General features: G+C 48.2%; 1 protein-coding gene across 2 annotated transcripts in view; it reads left to right on the top strand.

Moving 5' to 3' along the window:
- Stox1 (storkhead box 1) overlaps positions 1 to 19,160 on the top strand; it is a 43,414-nt gene that overhangs the window by 485 nt on the left and 23,769 nt on the right. For both annotated transcript variants that reach the window (XM_055598888.1, XM_055598889.1), the window contains exon 2: positions 1 to 215. This exon is cut by the window's left edge and continues 3 nt beyond it. In XM_055598888.1, coding sequence (XP_055454863.1) covers positions 1 to 215 — 215 coding nt within the window. The remainder of the gene's footprint in view (positions 216 to 19,160) is intronic.

Below are 19,160 nucleotides of genomic sequence, written 5' to 3'. Positions count from 1 at the left end.
CGGCCGCGCGCTCTTCCGCGCCTTCCGCCGCGCCAACGCGCGCTGCTTCTGGGACGCGCGCCTGGCCCGCGCCGCCGCGCGCCTGGCCTTCCTCGGCTGGCTGCGGCGCGGGGTGCTGCTGGTGCAGGCGCCCCGGCCCTGCGCGCAGGTGCTGCGGGAGGCGTGGCGCCGCCGAGCCCTGCGGCCGCCCCGAGGCTTCCGCATCGCCGCGGTGGGTGAGTGCGGGGCGCGGGCCGCAGCGAGGGGCCGAGGCGGCCCGGGGCACAGCCGCAGGTGCCGGGCTCCCCCTGCCCCTTCCCTTCCAGCTTCCTTCTACCCCCCAGCCCCCCACCCCCCGCCACACACACACTTTTTTCTTTCGTTCCTTTCTTTCTCCCTTCTTTATTTCATTTCCGTATCTGGTGTTCGTGACCTGCTTGTCTTGGAGGGTGACGTTGTCTTGGATCAGTCAACTTTCAGACTTTGGGCGGAGAAAAGAAATAGATGGTGCTGTGGACCGAGTAGAGAAAGTACCACCTACCCAGGCTTTTCAGAGTAACCCATTTGTTGGGAAACTGACACCAAGCAGCTCTTTGCTTGCGAAATAGAGATTCTCCGTAGAGAAAGCGAACCTCTGCTCCTGTAGTGGTCGCCGACAGTGGTCACTAGCCTCAGGCAACTGTGTCAGCCCCCAGTAACAGCCTAGCTCATTCTGCTCTACTTCTGTCTGTGGGGCTGTGTATGGTGGTGACAAGTGACCAGTTGCTTCAGGCCCTGGGTCTTGGCTGCTACCAAGGAACCTCTCCACGTTAGTCACAGGGCCTTCTTCCACCTCCAGGGAGCAAATAAACATTTATTTTACTCACTGGGGTAAGGGGACAGGGCAACTGGAGAGGCCAGACGCAGTGTGTGGCCTTGTCCCGGATAGTAACCTCGCGGGCAGCCCAGGCCAGCTACCCGGGAGGGCTTCTGACCTTCCTGCCGTCCGCCCCCGCTTAACCCACACCCGCTCTGAAACGGGGTGTCAAGTAGCCAAGTCAGAATCTTCACGGAAGGGGCCTTGCAGACCCGCTGGGCGAAAAGGCTGCCGGTTGTGTGCTGGGTTACTCTGGTTTGAATTAGTGGTTCCATTTTTCTGTCCCCTGCCTTCTTCCAAAGAGTGCACACAGTGTGTATTGAAAAGAGGGAATTGGATGCAGCGGGAGTCTAGACCCCGAGGGTAAAATAAGAGAGGATTTATGCGAAGTCTGAGGCAGCCATGATATCCTTTGGGGCCCAGGGAGCCCCGGTGCATACTGGTCTAGAGATAGAAAGGTGAGCTGGCTGCCTTCCTTTCCACCGTGATGCACCTGGCTAGTGCCCCCTACACAAAACTCACTGAACGTTTTTCATATTTACCTATTTTCATGTGTGTGTGTGCACACGTGCCTTGGTACGTATTTGGAGGTCAACTGACAACTTCTGGGAATCAGTTCCCTTCTTCCACGTGGATCTCCGGGATTGAACTCAGGTTTTCAGGATTGCCAGCAGATGCCTTTATCCACGGAGCCATCTTCCCAGCCCACAAAGAACTCATTAACAACGGAGGAGGAGAGGGGAAGAATAAAAGGTTTATTTAAAGCTTTAAAAGTTTTTTAACCTTTTCTTTAAAAAAATCTATGTGTTTATGGGGGGGGGGGATCCAGAGGTCAGCTGCAGGGGTCACTTCTCTCCTTTCACCATGTGGGCCCTGGGATTGAACTCAGGGGCCAGGCTTGGCAGCAGGCACCTGGACCCACTGAGCCAGCTCACTGGCTGTCTTTAGGGGCTATGGGAGCTTTTGAAAATGGTCCAAAGACTGAGGGAAAATTGCCCATTTCTATGTCTGTCTTTGATAAAGGATGGATGGTCAAGAGGAAATTGATTGGACATTCTTCTTCTGTCTGTGTGGCAGGGTCTCCCTGGAGTGTGGATCTTTGTTTAGTGTTTTGTTTTGTTTTGTTCTAGATTTATAATTTTATATGTGTGTGGGGGGCCTGAATGTATGTAAATGCATGTAGGTAATCATGAAACCCAGAAGACGGGTCTGAGCTACCATGTTGATATGAGGACTTGAACCTGGATCCTTTGAAGGAGTAGCTGGTGCTCTTAATCACTGAGACATTTTTTTTTTTTTTTTTTGGAGATAGGGTCTAACGCAGCCCAAACTGGCCTCAGATTGGCTGTGAAGTCAAGGCTGCCTTGAACTGGTCCTTCTCCGTCTACCCCCTGTACCTTGTATGGGGCTTGAACGGGGGCTCTGGGCATGCCAGTCAAGCCCTCCGCCAGCCCAGATGGACCTTCAGCTTGGGGAAGCTCTTTCTGGTCTAGGGTTGTGTACACCGGGGTGGTTAGGAATGCTTCTGTTTTGAGCAGGCTTGCTAATTACCATCTCGCTTGAGATGTCAGTCTCATGACTAAAGAGTCACTAGTCAGCAGCCCTTGGGCCACCGTAGAGTCCCAGAGGGCAGCTGTGGACTATGGGAGAAGGTGCTTCCCATCAAAAGAAATGAAGTTTCAGTCTGTTCTCCTGCCTCTGGCAGTAATGGGCTTCCAGAAGCCAAAAGGGCTCCTGGGAATCCAAAGGAATCGCTGCTCAGCAGCAGCAGCTCCTAGCTCACTTCTTACAGTAAAATAATAAAAAGAAACACAAAGAGCCAATTTGGCCTCTGATCTTTTGGTTTCGATCTTTTGTTGTTTTTTGAGACAGGTTTCTCTCTGTATCATTTGCAGTCCTGGACTCACTTTGTAGACCAGGCTGGTCTTGAACTCACAGAGATCGCTTGCCTCTGCCCTGAAGAGTGCTGGGATAGGTGTGCAGCACTGAGCCCGGCTGATGTGAATCTTTTTGAAGGTTCGTACACTCTTGCATAAAGGCATGTGGGCCCGAGGAACATGGCTGATTGACAGCTCACACAGAAATAATGCAGGGAGAGGAGAAAAGGTCATCTTCATCAACCCAGCAATCTTCCCAGGGGCTTTCTAGGCTTCTGCAGTTTGCGGGGTCTCTCAAACCCTGAGGTGGGGAAAAACTAGGTATGGTGGCGCACGCCTGTGATCCCATCGTTCAGGAGGTAGAGGCAGGAGATCAGGAGTTAAGTCTGTTCTCAGCTACCTAGAGAGAGTTCATAGCTAGCCTGGGCTGTGTAGGACATTGTCTCAAAAATAAATTAAAAAAAACAAAAAACAAGTGCCACTGAGACTTGAATTTGATCCCTGAGACGTTTGTAAAGGTGAAAGGAAAGAACTGGTTTACAGGGTGCCTCTGACCCGCAGACATGCCCCGTGGGACTGGCCCCGCCCAACACAGTCAGAATTAAATAGTCAAGCAAAACAAATCAATAAGAAGACAGGAAGAGAACTCCTGGAGACCACCATCTATCATGCAAATGTAAGAGGTTTATCTTAACCATTGCGCAATGGGGTCACCCCTGCCAGTCAGTAAAGAGTGGCCCTGGGAGACAAAGGCCTTGGGTTTTTAGTACCAAGTGTCATTAACTCACAAAAGGGAGAATTCTAGCAGCTGTTAGGAGACAGCTGGTGAATGGGGTTGGGTGGGGGCGGGGTTCCGGTTGCTGCTCTAAGAACTCACCTACTGGGAGAGAGGAAAAGCTGGCAAATGGTGGGGTGCTGTTTGTCCAGCTTCGCCTCCGCCTCTCACCCTGAGCAGCTCTTAGAATCGTGCACTCTTTCCTTGACCCCCCTCTGTGACCCCTCACTGAACCTAGAGCTTACCAACTGGCCAGACTAGCTAGCTGACCAGTAAACCTGATGCCTTGTGTGGGATCCTTTCTTCACACCCGTGCTGAGGTTGCAGGAACAAGCATTTGCACACGTTCTTGGCTGAACCGCAGCATCTTTTCACAATGAGTGAAAATGCAGTGAATGTCCATGTTTTTTTTCTTCTGTGTATGAATCCCCCACTACCACACATGTATATAGATGTAGGTAGTGTGCAGTGTGCGTTCCTGGTGGCTGTGGAGGGCAGGAGACGGCAACAGATCTGGAACTGAATCAGGACGATTGTGGTGAGCTTTTATGTAGGTGTTGGTAATTCAACTCTAGTCCTCTGTAGGAGCAATGAGTGCTCTGTGGAGCTGTCCCTCCAGCGCTGATGGCTTTGGTGTATGTATGTATGTATTATTGAGACAGGGTCTCTCTATTTAATCCTGTCTTGGAACTTGCTATATAGACCAGGCTAGCCTACTCGAATCCTTCTGTCCCACCTCCTGAATTCTGGGACCAAAGGCAGGTGTCACCAGCCTGCTGGATATTTTTAAATACAGTCTTCAGGAGGCTGAGGAGACAGCTCAAACTCAACGTGTGAAGTGCTTGTTGTACAAGCATGAGGACCTGAGTTTGATCCCATCATGCACACAAAAAAGCCAGCTGTTAGTGTGGCCCTGTAACCTGTAATAGGCAGGTCCCTTGAATTTGTTGGTCAGCCAGCTTAGCACACTCGGTGAGAGCCCATCTCAAAAAAAGAAACTTAAGTAAAATAAAGTAACCTGGGCCGGGCATGGTGGTGAACACCTTTAGTCCCAGCACTTGGGAGGCAGAGAGGCAGGTGGGTCTCTGTGGTTCGAGGCCAGCCTGGTCTACAGATTGAGTTCCAGGACAGCTGGGGATTCACAGAGAAACTGTTAGGCCTGGCCTGAGCCTGTCAGGCCCGGCAGGTGCCTAGTTACCTGGGAGGTGACTGAAGAAAACTGGAGACCACCATCTATCGATGCAAATGTAAGAGGTTTATTTTAACCTTTGCACAATGGGGTCACCCCTGCCAGTCAGCAAAGAGTGGCCCTGGGAGACAAAGCCTTGGGTTTTTAAAGGACAAGGCGTGGGAATTTTTAGGGGTTGCAGTCTTGGCAATTCAGGATTGGATGAGGAAGCTATAAAGTAAGATAATTGGTTAGTCTTAGTTGCTCAAGTTTGGCCAGTCCTGCCAAGTGTGGATGTGGCTGCAATTAAAGGTGTGGGTGGGGGTGATTAGCTCATCCTTGAAGATTGGGGCTGTGGGCTTTTGGCCGGAGGTCAGGGGCTACTCAGAAGAAGGACTGAGGCCATCTGGCTTGGTTGCTAAGAAACACTATCTCAAAGACAAGGGTCTGGTCGTTCTTTTTGCTGAGTGAAGGTCATTGCTTGCTCGCTTTTTTATATCTGTCCTCACAGATGGCCAGGGTCACATTCCTTCGTTCTCTGGAAAGGTGCTAAGAAGCTTTAGCTTAACCTGGGCCTAAAACTCAAAAATATAGGCTTTAGAAGACATATAGGTTACAAAGTTAGTCTGATCCTTTCAAAACCCTGTCTAAAAAAAAAAAAAAGAAACCAAAAGAAAAAAGTGAAGAGTGATTGAGGAAGTCACCTAGTGTTGACTTATGGCCTTGACACTCGTGTATGCGTACAGGCACACTTTCCTGCGTCTATGTATACCCCCCCACACACACACTTTAAAAGTCTTTGTTAGTTCATTCACATTCCACATCCCTGGGTGAGGTGCACCCAGGGCTTTGCACAGGCTAAGCAAGCACTGAGCTTCACCCCCAAATTGTTTTTAAAGGATTTTGGGTATTGATTTGAGTGGTCCATGCATGCTCTAGTGCGTGTGTGGGTGGTCAGAGGATAGCTGCCAGGAGTCTTTCTTTCCATCATGTAGGTCCTGGGGATTGAAGTCAGGCCCTCAGGCGAAGCTGCAAGCACATCTGCCATGGAGCCACCTCAGTCCTCCCAGCTCTTTCCACCTTTCAAGACAGGGTCTTACTCAGCTGCCTAGGCAGGCGTTGACCTTGTAATTCTTCTGCCTCAGCCTCTTGATTAGCTGGGACTACAGGAGTGGGGGACTTCTGGGAGCTGGTGTTTTCAAGCTTGTTTCTCTAGATTCATGAGCTCCAAAAGGAAGCAAAGGCAGCCTGTTCACAGGTAGAGGAAAGGCAGCTGAGTGGGGGCCCAGAAGCTCCCCGCACAGCCTTTCAGGTCAGCCAGGGGCTGTAGCTTTGTGGCTCCTGCCTGGCATGTAGGAGGCGCTGAGCTAGATGCCCAGGACTTTAGAGTGGTTGAGCTGGTTGTGGTGGTGCATGTTTATAGTCTCACTGGGGAGACTGACGCAGAATAGCTGTGAGTTCAAGACAAGCCTGAGCTGTAGAGTGACTTCTAAGGCCGTGTTAAAAAACAAACAGCAAATTAAACCCATTTCAGCACTCAAGGGGTTCAGAAGGACCAAGATTTCAAGGTTACTCTCAGCCACATATGGAGTTGGAAGCCGTTCTGGGCTATGTGAGACTTTGTGATTTTTTTTTTTTTTTTTTTTTTTTTTGAATTGATTAGACATTCTCCTTTTTGGTTTGAGGGATTGAACCTGCTGGACAAGGGCTAGGTCACTAAGTCATGTTTCTTCCCCTTTAAAATGTCATTGTGCAGAGCTGTTACTGGCTTGTAGCTGACAAATGTTTGTGTGACATGCCGGGAGCCTTGGGTTTGATCCTCTGTGCTGTGTAAACTGCTTGTGGGGGGTACAGGCTCGGAATCCCAGCATTGGAGGGCGGGAGGTGGAGGCAGAGTGCCAGCTACCACTGCATGGTGAGGCTGTCAGAGTTGTTTAACTCACACACACGCAGCAGCCAAGCAGTAGTGGCCCACGCCTGTGATCCTAGCACTCAGGGAGGCAGAGGCAGGCGGATCGCAGTGAGTTCCAGGCCAGCCAAGAAACAGCACAGAGAAACCCTGTCTCAAAAAAAAAAAGGTTCACATGCTTTGAGCATGAGTTCAAGGCCTGGGCTACACATGACTTTAGAAAACCAAAGAGGGAAACAAACAAAACAAAAACAAAACCTCAAATGTCTTTTTTTTGTTTTAAACATTCATTTATCATGTATACAATGTTCTGCCTGCATGTGTGCCTGCAGGCCAGAAGAGGGCACCAGATCTCATTATAGATGGTTGTGAGCCACCATGCGGTTGCTAGGAATTAAACTCAGGACCTCTGGAAGAGCAGACAGTGCTCTTAACCTTTGAGCCATCTCTCCAGCCCTCAAATGTCATTCTATTGGTGAGAAAAGTCTAGCTGGGGAGAAAGGGACTGATGTGATAAGGCCATTAGATGTCTGAACCCCACAGTTGCAGCTTGTCCTCTCCTGATGGACTTCGTTTCCAGCTTGTGTTTCTGTCCTGGTGACTTGGAATGAACTGGGACCATTCTGCCTATTTTGCAGGCAGGAAGAGAATGGAGAATGCGAGATGACTGACTGCTGAGGCTTGGGTCTCTTGCCTCATCTCTCTTTCCCTTTGGGCTTCCTCAGAGACCAGGCCCTCTCTTTCCCTGGGAAGTTGTCAGAGTCACAGTGAGCCTGTGGGTCCCTTTTTCTCCTTGGGCATTAATGACGAAAACAGCTTGCTTTCAGCTCCCTCTTTCCCTCCCACCTCTATTGTCAGCCATGTTTTTTAAGTTCATTTGCCAGGTGTTTGCTTTTCTTATCTGTTCTGCTCCGGGGCATCTGCAGGCTTCACAGCGGGGTGTCAGGTGGGCATGTTCTTGTCATCAGACCATAAGCCGAATACAGCATCCAAGATGTCCCCTGAAATGGCATGCTATCGGAGAACACAAGACCTGGAACATTTGGTGGCTAGAACAGCCAGCATTCTCAGAGATGGAGGAGGAGGCTGGCTGCCTGCCAAGAGCATTTGCAGTATTCAGCTCATCTGATAGCCTTTATAAAAAAGGATTTTATGTGTGTGGGTGCTTTGCCCGCCTGTATGCATGAGCACCAGCACCTGTGTGCCTGGTGTCTGCAGAGGCCAGACAAAGTGTTGGATCCTCGGAACTTTAGTCACACACCATTGGGAGCCACCATGTGGGTGCTGGGAATTGAGCCTGGGTCCTCTGGAAGAGTGACCAGTGCTCTTAACTGCGGAGCCATCTCTCTCTCAAGTCCTGATAACCTTTTTTGAAAATGTATTCGTTTGGGGAGAAAATATGCAAAAAAGAAATTGTGTGTGTGTGTGTGTGTGTGTGTGTGTGTGTGTGTGTGTGTGTGTGTTGAGGCAGGGTCGCCTATCACTTAGGCTGACCCTCTACTTACCGTGAGCTGTAGCTAAAGCTGACCTTCGCTCATCCTCCTGCCTCTGACTCCCAAGAGCTGGGACTAGAGATGTGCACCAAGACCTTGTGTCGGATCCTTTGTGGTGTTAAAGTCACCCCGTGACCGCTCTGCACCATTTCCTTAGCAGTTCATTAAGGATCCATGGAGGGCTGGGAGTGGGGCCACATGTCTCGGGGAGGCAGAGGCAGGCCGATCTCTGAGAGCTTGAGGTCAGCTTGGTTTACATAGCAAGTTCTATGGCAGCCAGAGTGTTGGGAGCAAGAAGGTAGATACGCATAGTTAGTATAACAAAAGTTGTATTTTATTATGTCAAGGGCCATCACCCCAAGTCCCTAAGCCTATCTCCCCAAGGCTGCTGACCTGAGCGAGGTCTCTTGGCTGAAGGTCAGGTCCAATCTCTAACAGAAGTCTCTGATTTGAGGGTCAGGATCCTGGGGGAGAACTCTCCAGTGCAGGGCAGATCAAGATGGCATCTCTCCAGATGTACAGAGCAGAGCATCGATCTTTGTCTCTGATGATATGTCGTCCAGTGGACTTCATGTGGTTCTAGGGCTGTGTCTGGTCATCTTGAGTGAGTGATGTCACTGGGTTCTGGTTATCAGGTGCAGCCTTGGGTGTAGTGGAGTTCCGGACTGAGCTATTTTTACATGTTTAAAAGGCATTTCTTACTATGCTTGTTACACTGGGCTGCACAGAAAGATGGTCTTTAAACAAAACAAAAATCAGCCAGGCAGTGATGGTATGTGCCTTTAGTCCCAGGAGGCAGAACAAGGCCTGGTCTACAGAGCGAGTTATAGGACATCCAGGGCTACACAGAGAAACCTTGTCTCAAAGAGCCAAAATAAAATAAAACAAAAACTCACTGGTATTCTAATAAAACTTTTTTCCTAATCTCATAAATTATATATGATTTTAAGATTTATTATGTATACAGTGTTCTGCCTACATGTGTGCCTGCATGCCAGAAGAGGGTACCAGATGGTTGTGAGCCACCAGGTGGTTGCTGGGAATTGAAGTCAGGACCTCTGGAAGAGCAGCCAATGCTCTTAACCTCTGAGCCATCTTTCCAGCCCCATAAATTATATTTTTAATGTGAACTATTTGGGCTTCTTTTTTTAGTTTAGTGAAGTATAATTTACATGCATCTTTGAGTATACAGTTCTGAGTTTTCAATTTTTAAAAGTTATGTTCATTCTGTATGAATGAGAGCAGGCATGTGCCACCACACATGTATGGAGGTCAGAGGCTACCTGGGGAAGTTGGTTCTTTCCTTCCACCAATTGATTCCCAGAGATCAAACTCATTTGATGGCAAGCATCTTAATTATGTGCTGAGCTATCTCATTGGCTCAGTTCTGAGTTGTACTGGTTTTTGTTTTTGTTTTTTGTTTTTTGTTTTTTTTTAAGACAGGGTTTCTCTGTATAGCCTTGGCTGTCCCGGAATTGCTTTGTAGACCAGGCTGGCCTTAAACTCAGAGATCCACCTGACTCTGCCTCCCTGAGTGCTGGGATTTATTTAGTTTTTAAGATTTTTTAAAATGTGTGTGAGTGCTTTTGCCTGCACGTATGTATGTGTACCAAATGTGTGCCTGGTCCCCAGGGACTACAGAAGCAGTTGTTGGATGCCCTGGAGGAAGGGGGGCTAGTTGTCCAATGTGGGAGCTGGGAACCCAACCAGGATCCTCTACACGAACCAGTTAGCCAGCTCTCCACACCCCAGTTCTGAGTTCTGAATAAACAGATATGTAACTACCTCTCTAACTAAAATATGAAACCTGTCCGTCAAACCAGAAGGTTTGCTTTCCTTTTCTTTTTTCCCTCTGTGTAGCCCTGGCTGCCCTGGAACTTGCTCTATAGACCAGGCTGGCCTCAAATTCAGAAATCTGCCTGCCTCTGCCTCCCAAGTGCTGGGATTAAAGGCATGTGTCACCACTGCCTGGCTACCAGAAGGTTTTCTAGTGACCCTTTGCAATCATCCAGTACCACCCCAGGCCCTTCAACTACTGACGTCTGTCCTTAAAGCTCTGCCTTTTCCTTAACATCCCAGTGGATCTGCTCTACAGACATTGTTTTTGTCTACCTTCGCTTAGGATGATATTTCTGAGGCTGGTCACTGTGCTGACTGGTATTTACTTATGTGGTGGGTAATCTCTAGTGTCAGTGTGACTGGGTTTAGAATCCAGCCACGAACACTTCTGGGCATGTCTGCGAGGATGTTCCCAGAGGTTTAACTGAGGAGGGAAGAGCCACATTGAGTGGATCTATCCCATAAGGCAGGGGGGCACCATCCCCTGAGCTGGGGCTCCCGACTGGATAAAAAGCAAAGGAGCTGGACATCAGTGATGGTCAGAAGTAGAGGCAGAAGGACCAAGAGTTCAGGGTTATTCTTGGCTACACAGTGTGTTTAAGGACAGCCTGGGCTGTCTGTAAAGAAAAAAAGCAGCAGCAGTTAGGCATGTAGCATAGGAAGCGTGTTTACCCGGTGTTCTTGAAGCCCTAGGTTTGATCCCAGGACCACGTAAAGCAGGTGTGCTGGCTAGCTCATGTCTGCAGTCCCTGAGCTGGTGAAGTGGAGAATCCTTAAGAGGACATCTTCAAATCCATGAGGATTTCAAGGGCAGCCTGGTCTACATGAGATCTCCCCTCCCCCAAGAAAAGAAAGCTGGAAACAGTGAAAACATAATGCAGAGGAACGCAGCAAGCTGGACTCCCCTGAGATTTTAAACTGGGACAAGAGATTTTGCTTGGAATGGAATGAAGGGCTAGCCCATTCTAAATAGCTTGTGCTTGGAGAAAAATTTCTTGTTAGAAAAATTACTTGTTAGCCTACACACTAAATTACGTACCAGCCTTTGTCCTGTGTTTTAAGAAATTTTACACTTTAGGTTTTTTGTTTTGTCTGCTGAAACAGTCTTGCCAGGCATGGTGGCACACACCTTTAATTCTAGCACTCAGGAGGCAGAGAAAGGCAAATCTCTATGAGTTTGAGGCCAGCTGGGTCTACATAATGCATTCCAGAACACCCAGCACTGTCTCCAGGAGGGGGTGGGGTGGGAATGTGTTTTGCTGTGTAGCTCATTTGGCCTCACACTTGAGATGCTTCCGCCTTCTGCATGATGGAGTTATAGATGTGTGCCACCATGCCTGGTACTTTAGATTTACTATTTAGCTCTGTGCTGCATTTTATGTCGAATTTTATGTGAGTCTAGGCTCATGAGGCTCTTTTTCTGTTTTTCCTTTGTTCACTTATTCAAGAATCATTTCCTGAGGCTGGAGAGATGGTTCAGCAGTTAAATGCTCTGTTCTAGAGGACCCAGGTCCTAGAACCCAAATGGCAACTCACAACCCTCTGTCCTCTACAACACGAGGCCTGCAGACATACTCAGGTACACAGAGGTACACCGACATACTCAGGTAAAACATTTATACATGTAAAAAAAAAAATTATTTCTTGGGGCTGGGTGTGTAGCTCAGTGGTAGACCATTTGCTGGTAGACCATTGGTGAATATTACTGAGTTCAGTCCCCAGCAACATACAGGCATGTACATACACACACACACACACACACACACACACACGCTTTTTTAAATTGAACAACAGCCTTGACTTTGTTTTGTACTAGCTGACCACAAGGCTCTAGGAGCTCAGGTTTCTGACAGGATGTTTTCAGGGTTGTCTGACCTTGCAGAAACACAGAACTCTTTTGTCTGGGGCACACAATTGTATTCCTTGGGTTTCTCCAGTTGACTGCTGTTAAGTTTCTCACAATATGCCACTGTCGGCTTTTTTCCTTTTTGAACAGGGTCTCCCTAGGTAGCCCCGAACTCCCTGTCAATAGACCAGACTGGCTTTGAATTTACAGAGCTTCAAGTGTCTCCTTCCATCAGGTGTTTGGTTCTGATCTGATCAGCAGATACCTGATCCACTATGGGTTTTGTCTTAAATGGCACCTACCCAGAGAGTGCCTGCAAAACTCCAGAGGCAAAAATGACATTAATTCTACTGCCATGATATCAGCTTCACTCTCAGACTTCCAATTCTAGTCATTTGAACACATCTCATTTACTATATAGATTTGCCTTAAAAACCTGTTCAGCTGTTACGAATAGGTTCTTGTCAACTTGACAGAAGCTAAAGTCATCCAAGAGGAGGGAACCTCAACTGAGAAAATGCCTCCATAGGATTCAGTGGTAGGGCATTTTTTTAATGATTGATGGGGGAGGGCCCAGCCCACTGAGGGTGGTGCCATCCCTGGGCTGGTGGTCCTCGGTTCTATAAGAAAACAGGCTGAGCAAGCCATGGGAAGCAAGCCAGTAAGCAACACCCCTCCATGGCCTCTGCATCAGCTCCTGCCTCCAGGTTCCTGCCCTATTCCTGTTCTGGCTCCCTTCAATGATGGATTACAATGCAGTTGTATAAGCTAACTAGCCCCCCCCCCCCCCAACTGCTTTTTGGTTATGGTAGTGTTTTGTTGTTAAGATTTATTTATTTATATATTATGTATACAGTGTTCTGCTTGCATGTACACCTGCACACTAGAAGAAGGCACCAGATCTCATTATAGATGGTTGTAAGCCACCCTGTGGTTGCTGGGAATTGAACTCAGGACCTTTGAAAGAGCAGCCAGTGCTCTTAACCTCTGAGCTCTCTCTCTAGCCCTTGATCATGATGTTTTGTCGAAGTAATAGAAACCCTGATTAAGACAGGAAACAAATTAGTTATAGGAATAATGTGGTGGTGCCTGCCTTTAATCCCAGCACGTGGAGGCAGAGGCAGGCAGATCTCTGTGTGTTCTAGGGCAGTCTGGTCTACTTAATGAGCTTCAAGACAGCTAAGGGAGGGCCTCCCCCCAAAAGCTTCGGCTTCCCCAAGTACTGGCTTAAGCTAACTGGAGCCATACTCTCTCCATCTGGGTGGGACGCTAGTTAGTGCGGTGGCTTACCAGGAAGCGTCTGCAGAAAACTCTTCCATGTCGCAGGAGTTGAAGCCAACGTCAAGCCAGTGTCTTCTGGGCTGAGCAATTTTGAATGGCAGAGATGAGGAACAATTTTTTTTAACCTTTCCAGTGGAATGTTGCCCACAGTGGGAAGCTGCCCGCAGAGCACACCACCCCCCCCCAAGCTGCTTGATCTCTCAGGGTTCTCATAATGTTTCAGTGTTTCTGATTGCTGCCTAGGCCTGGGAGATCTTCTTTTAGCTCCCTTTGGTCAGAACATGCAATCTAACCATGAGGGTTCAAGAGGGAGGGTGTCTGTAGTGGGCCTGAGGTGCCAAGAATGTCAGCATCAGAGAGGCAGTGCGGACACTTGGCTTCTGAGAAGCACTGTGCAAGCATACAACCCTACTCCTTCAACTTGACTTTGCTTCCAAAAGAATTTTAGGATTAGTTATTGAGCAGTGATAGAAGTGAGGTTAAGGTGTGTGCTGAGAGATAAATACAGGATTTTGAGGCCTTTGAAGATTGCTCAAAGGATGTAATTTACAATCGGATTCAAAGATTACGCAAAGTTTAAAAAATAAATGAAAATATACACGTTGCCTCAGGGGTGTGGCTTGGTTGGAAGAATGCTTTTGGAAAATGAAGCCCCGGGTTCATAACCAAGGTGAGGTGGTGTTCTAATTCCATCACTGGGCAGGTAAAGGCAGGAGGGTGAGGAGGAGTTCAAGGTCATCCTTGGCTACATACAGAACTCAAGGGCCGCCTGAGTGGGACTATCTCAAACCAAAACAAACTCGAGAAACACTGGACAACAAATAATTGTCCAGCTATTTCTCACTCTAAGAAAGTTTCTTTTGTAAACAGCGCTGGAGGGTGTTTTAGGAATAAGAGAGGGCTGCTAATTCAAAGGTCATGTGGGTTCTGGCTCTAAACACGCACAGGCCCCATTGTCTCATCGTCTCTTGGCACTCCCGAGTTACCTGAGGAAACTGTCGGTAGTCATCATGGATGTCCGGCCTTGTTGGGAGTTTTTTGACCAGCAGAAACCAGATCCCAGGTAAAGGGCAGCTTTCCTTTCCCACAATTCCTCTTTTTTTTTTTTTTTTTTTTTTTTGTCTTTGCTGCTGCTTAGGGAAGAAGGGTTGGGGGCAGAGCTGGGGATTGGGAGTGGGCAGTCCTGTGTATTTTCTCCAGAGGGCTCCAGGAGCAGATTCTGAAACACAGATCAGTGACCCCTACCCACTGCTACAAGTGTAAGGTTTCCTTTCTAGGGGGCCTGGCTCTTTGCACGGCCCCTTGGTCACCAGACCCCTATGCAGCAACATCTCCGCAACCCTGTAGTTTCCCATTGCTCTCCTCAGACCTCTGTAGAGAAGGGTTGCTTACAGGCTGCAGGCTGTCCTCAGAGCATATGACTGGCTTTCTTTTTCCACTTTTATTTGCATTCATTTTGTAGTGTACTTATCCCCATACAGGACTGTTTGTGTCCCCAGTCTCATCTGGCCTGCGCTCTCTCAACATGGCTGGGGGAGTATGAGACACATGTTGGGTGTTTTGCTCATCAGGATATATTTCCAATGTCAGAACTGCTTTCAACATTTTTTTTTTTTTTGCTTTTGTTTTTTGTCTTGTTTTTGTTTTGTTTTGTTTCTGTTTTTGTGACAGTGTCTCTCTATGGTCCTGCCTGTTCTGGAACTCATTCTGTAGACCAAGCTGGCCTCAAATTCAGAGATCTGCCTGCCTCTGCCTACCAAGTGCTGGGATGAAAGCCTTTCAAAGTCTTAAGCTCAGCATTATTCTGTGTTTTGCTTTTTTGTTTTTGTTTTTATTCTATGTGCATTGGTGTTTTGCCTGCATGTATGTCTGTGTGAGGGTGTTGAGTCCCCTGGAGCCGAAGTTACAATTGTGAGCTGCCATGTGGGTGCTGGGAATGGAACCTGGGAAGTAGTCAGTGCTTTCTTTTTTTTTTTTTTTCAAGATGGTTTCTCTGTGTAGGTCTGGTTGTCCTGGAACTAGCACTATAGACCATGCTGGCCTCAAAACTCACAGAGATCCACCTGCCTCTGTCTCCCCAGTGCTTGGATTAAAGGTGTGCGCCACCACTTCCACGATGCAGTCAGTACTCTTAACCACTAAGTCACTTCTCCAGCGCTTACTCTGTATTTTTAATTAGAAAAAAAAATTCTGTGTATGAATATTTTGCCTGCATGTATGTACGTGCAACCCTTACATGCCTGGCACCCACAGAGGCCAGAAAAAAAAGTGTCGGGTCCCCTGGAACTGGATTTGAACACAGTTGTGAACATGGGTGCTGGCAATTGAACCCAGGTCCTCTGGAAGAACAGCCAGTGCTCTCAACAGCAGACCCATCTTCTCTGTCTTACTCCCTATGCCACTCTTTTGGGCCACTGACAAGGGTCAATGACACAGATGCCTTTAGATACAAGTCCCAGCCTCACTACTGTGGTGCTGAGATGACCCACGTTTCTCTGAAAAGTGGCAGCTTTCAGTACTTGGTGGCTTTTGAGGTGTGTACCGCCCAGGAACACAGGCAAGTCCCTTAGCGCTATTACAGGGACCAAAAAGATTTGAGCCTCTTCGTCTGCATGATTTTGTGGTTCAGATCATTCCCAACAGGTAATGTTTTTCTCAAAGAAAAAGCTACCTCATGTTCTGAATCATCGGGGCAGAATTCTGAGTTTAAAACACTCTTTGAAGTAGCCATTTGTTACTCTCTACCGAGGACCGTCAATCCGGATCCATGACCCAGTGATAGGGACACTGAGGATAATAAAATGCCTTTCTGAGGTGCGCTTACCAAGGGAGAAGGGGAGTGCTTAGAGTCATAATGGCATCTGACTGTTGAGTGACCTCTGCCAGAATCAGAAAAGGCACAAATTACCAAAACCCACAAGTTAGAGGGGCCAAACACAAAAAGTCAACAGCAATAACATTTCTCCCTTAGGAGCCCTGAGCCCCATCTTAGTCTACCCAGAGGGCCAAGAAGCCCCACTCCTGCCCCTGCTACCTTCTTCACCTTGCAGGTTCTGCTAAAATTCCTACCAGGCTCCTTAAGGGAGAGCAGCTTTTTCAGTGGGTAGTGGTGTGCTACCCAGACAGATTCCCAGCATGCTCTAGCTCTCACAGCTGGCAGTTCCTCAGTGGAGTGTCTTTCACCAGTCTCAGAGTCTGAGTCCCGCTCACTGAACAGGAAACCTTGCCTGTTTCAGCTTTGCAGAGCTAAAACCAACACAGGCATCCATGTGCTCAGACCAGCAGTTGAGAGAAACCTTGTAAACATAATACACACACAGAAGGTTCTCCTTGCAACAGAGAGAACAGCCATCACATCTCATGCAAAGCTTGAGAGTGAGGCCTCTAGGGGCTCCATTCACCTGTCAGTCGCAGAATAGTTGGACAGAATAGCATGGACATCTGAGTTGAGCACATTAGCAAAGGCTGTTCTTCAGGAAAGTCATGGACCCAGAAGCACACCGTTACCTGGAAGTTAAGCTGCTCCCTTTTCACGCTCTCTTCCACATTGCCTTTCCTGGGCCAGAAATACCAAACTCTGAGCCAAATATGTTTTGGAATCTAGAGTTCTAGATTCCAGGCCCCATGTGCATGGTTAAGAATCCGGCAGCTTTCTCACACTGCCAGAATCCACAGGCTCAGGAGGCATCCCAGGGCAGCAAAGGCACCTCATAAATTCTTGTAGCCCCTGAAATTGTCCTCCTGGCTTTCCTGGATCCCCTTTCTGGAACTAAATCCAGATCCCAAAATCGATACTGGTGTGCACTATTACAGAGTAGACTTGAGAAAACTATGCTGATCTTTGAGAGGGGGTGGCACACACAATTGTACCACTCAAAAGAGGCAAGAGTGAATTCTAGGCCAGCATAGTTGAGACATTGTCCCAGAGAGAGACAGAGAGAAGTGAACTTCACTTTGCCACTGTGAAGTTTTGCCTGAAACCCCTAGCAGTTAAATTCAGCATTTAGAGGGGTCAGCCACAGCTGTAAGGTGATGTCCCCCATGCTAAGGAATGCAGGCAAAAGGACCATGCCCACATTGTAAAGCGGCTCTTTGAAACCCGCCCCACTGCCAGTCTGGTGCTCAGGGAGGCTTCTCAATATTCCTCATTTGCTGTGATTTTTGTCCCCTTTTAGTACCTCAGGGCTATCAGTGCGGTGACGCCCCTTCCACAGTCCAGGTACCCCAAAGGAAGGGACTAGCAGGTTTTTCTAGGCACCCACAGTTGGTGGGTGGTAACCAGCCAGCACAGAAAGGAAATGTAGGAGCAGAGAGGGGAAAGGAAGCTGCTTCGAGACTGCGAGCCAGGTATCTTCCCTGAGGTGCCTGGCCTCGTGGTTCTGCAACCGTGTCTCTGCTGTAGCAGTGGCTGCTACTTGACCTTGATTCCCTCTGGGCTGTCCCACCAGAAGTCGGCCTTGAAGGATTCCTGGGTCTCTTTCGATCCCACTGAACAGAAAGATCAATGTTGGGCAGTGCGGAGATCTGGCCAGCAGCCCTCCCACAGGGCGCCACCAGTTCCCGTTAGTATTGGCCAGGAGTATTGATGTTTAGAATGATGACATCGAGGAAACAGGCAGAAGTGTGCTGAGGTAGCTGGGCAAGCAAGTACCACTTTCCTCCCAGAGCAACGAGGGTTCCAGACAGGGGGGTGTTCTCAGTACATCTGCTTAGATGAAGATGGAGCATGAAACAATCTTATTTTATGCTCACGGGAACCTGCAATCTTGAAAGACTTCACTTTTTATGTCTTTAAAACATACAAAATTGGACACAAAATTGTCCTCAGTAAGATGGCTTTCTGGAGTCATTGGAGAAGTCCTTAGCAAAATCCTCTTCAGCGGGTCACTCAGAGGCTCAGCATGCTAAGTGCACACAGTCACACCTGGAATTCTGCCTTCCACAACTGTCCTTGGCCCTGTCTCGACAGAGGAGTTCTGCCACACTCCAGCATGGTGGCTGGCTTCCCACAGCCTGGACACCTGGATTCTAGCCCTGCTTCTGGTCATAGAGGATGATATCGCCATGGGGCCAAATGGAAGAACTTTCTGTCATCAGGCAGCAGAGGCTAGTTGCTGGGTGTACTGAGATGATTCCCTATGGTCTTGCAGACCTTCATCACAGATGGATTATCTAGAACAGCCATGCTGCCTCCCAGCATGTCAGACGTCAAATAGAGAAGAACACAGATCAGACTTCCCTTATCTTAGCACTTTTGAAGGCCATGAAGCCAAAGCTCCTAAGAATTTTCCAAATATAAATAAATCAGCTGATATGAGAAGGAGGGAGATGGATAGGATGGATAGCCTACAGGATTATAGGTCTAACAAGGAATCCTTGTCTACCCTCTCTGACAGGGAGATGGGAGATATTGCAGCAACTGCTATTGAAGAATGGACTTTCAGGGCCAAACTCCGAGGGACTCAGGAGGTACTTGGTCTAACCACCACCTCCCAGGCTCTTCCAAACATGACATCCCCAAAAGTGGGTCTCCTGTAGACTCTGCTTGGTATGCTGAAGACACAGCGTTTACTCATTTATAGAATTAAATAAAAAGATTAAAATTAAAACTATTATTTTATGTGTATGGCTGTTTTGCCTGCATGTATGTCTGTGTACTAGGTGTGCACAGTGCTAGCTGAGGGCAAAAAGTGTGTCAGAGCCCTTGGAACTGACATGTGAGCAGACGTGCTAGGAATTGAACCTGGGTCCTCTCCAAGAGCAGCCAGTGCTTTTAGCTACTGAGCCGTCTCCAGTCTTAAAGACTTCAATGGTCTAGAAATACTTCTCGGTGAGACTGCATTCATGGGAATTGTTTTCCCAGGATGGCTTTGTTTATTTATTTAGGTTTCCCCCACCACAAATCCTAAGACAGGATTCCTCTGTACAGCCCTAGCTATCCTGGAACTAGGTTTGTAGACCAGTCTGGCCTTGAACTCACAGAGAATCTGCCAGTCTGTGCCTCCCAAATACTGTACCACCACACCCAGATTGGCTTTTATCTTTTAAAAGTCTCAGAGGCCAAAGAGAGTCTGTAATCAGCTTGCAAGCAGCTGGAGTTGGGCAGATAGCCTGGAAAATGTGTGTGACTATTGATG

The sequence above is a fragment of the Psammomys obesus genome, unplaced genomic scaffold, assembly GCF_907164565.1.
Source record: "Psammomys obesus unplaced genomic scaffold, mPsaObe1.curated_primary_1811, whole genome shotgun sequence".
Classification (NCBI taxonomy): domain Eukaryota; kingdom Metazoa; phylum Chordata; class Mammalia; order Rodentia; family Muridae; genus Psammomys; species Psammomys obesus.
Note: the sequence above shows the minus strand (reverse complement) of the source record. Positions and strands in the feature narration are given on the sequence as shown.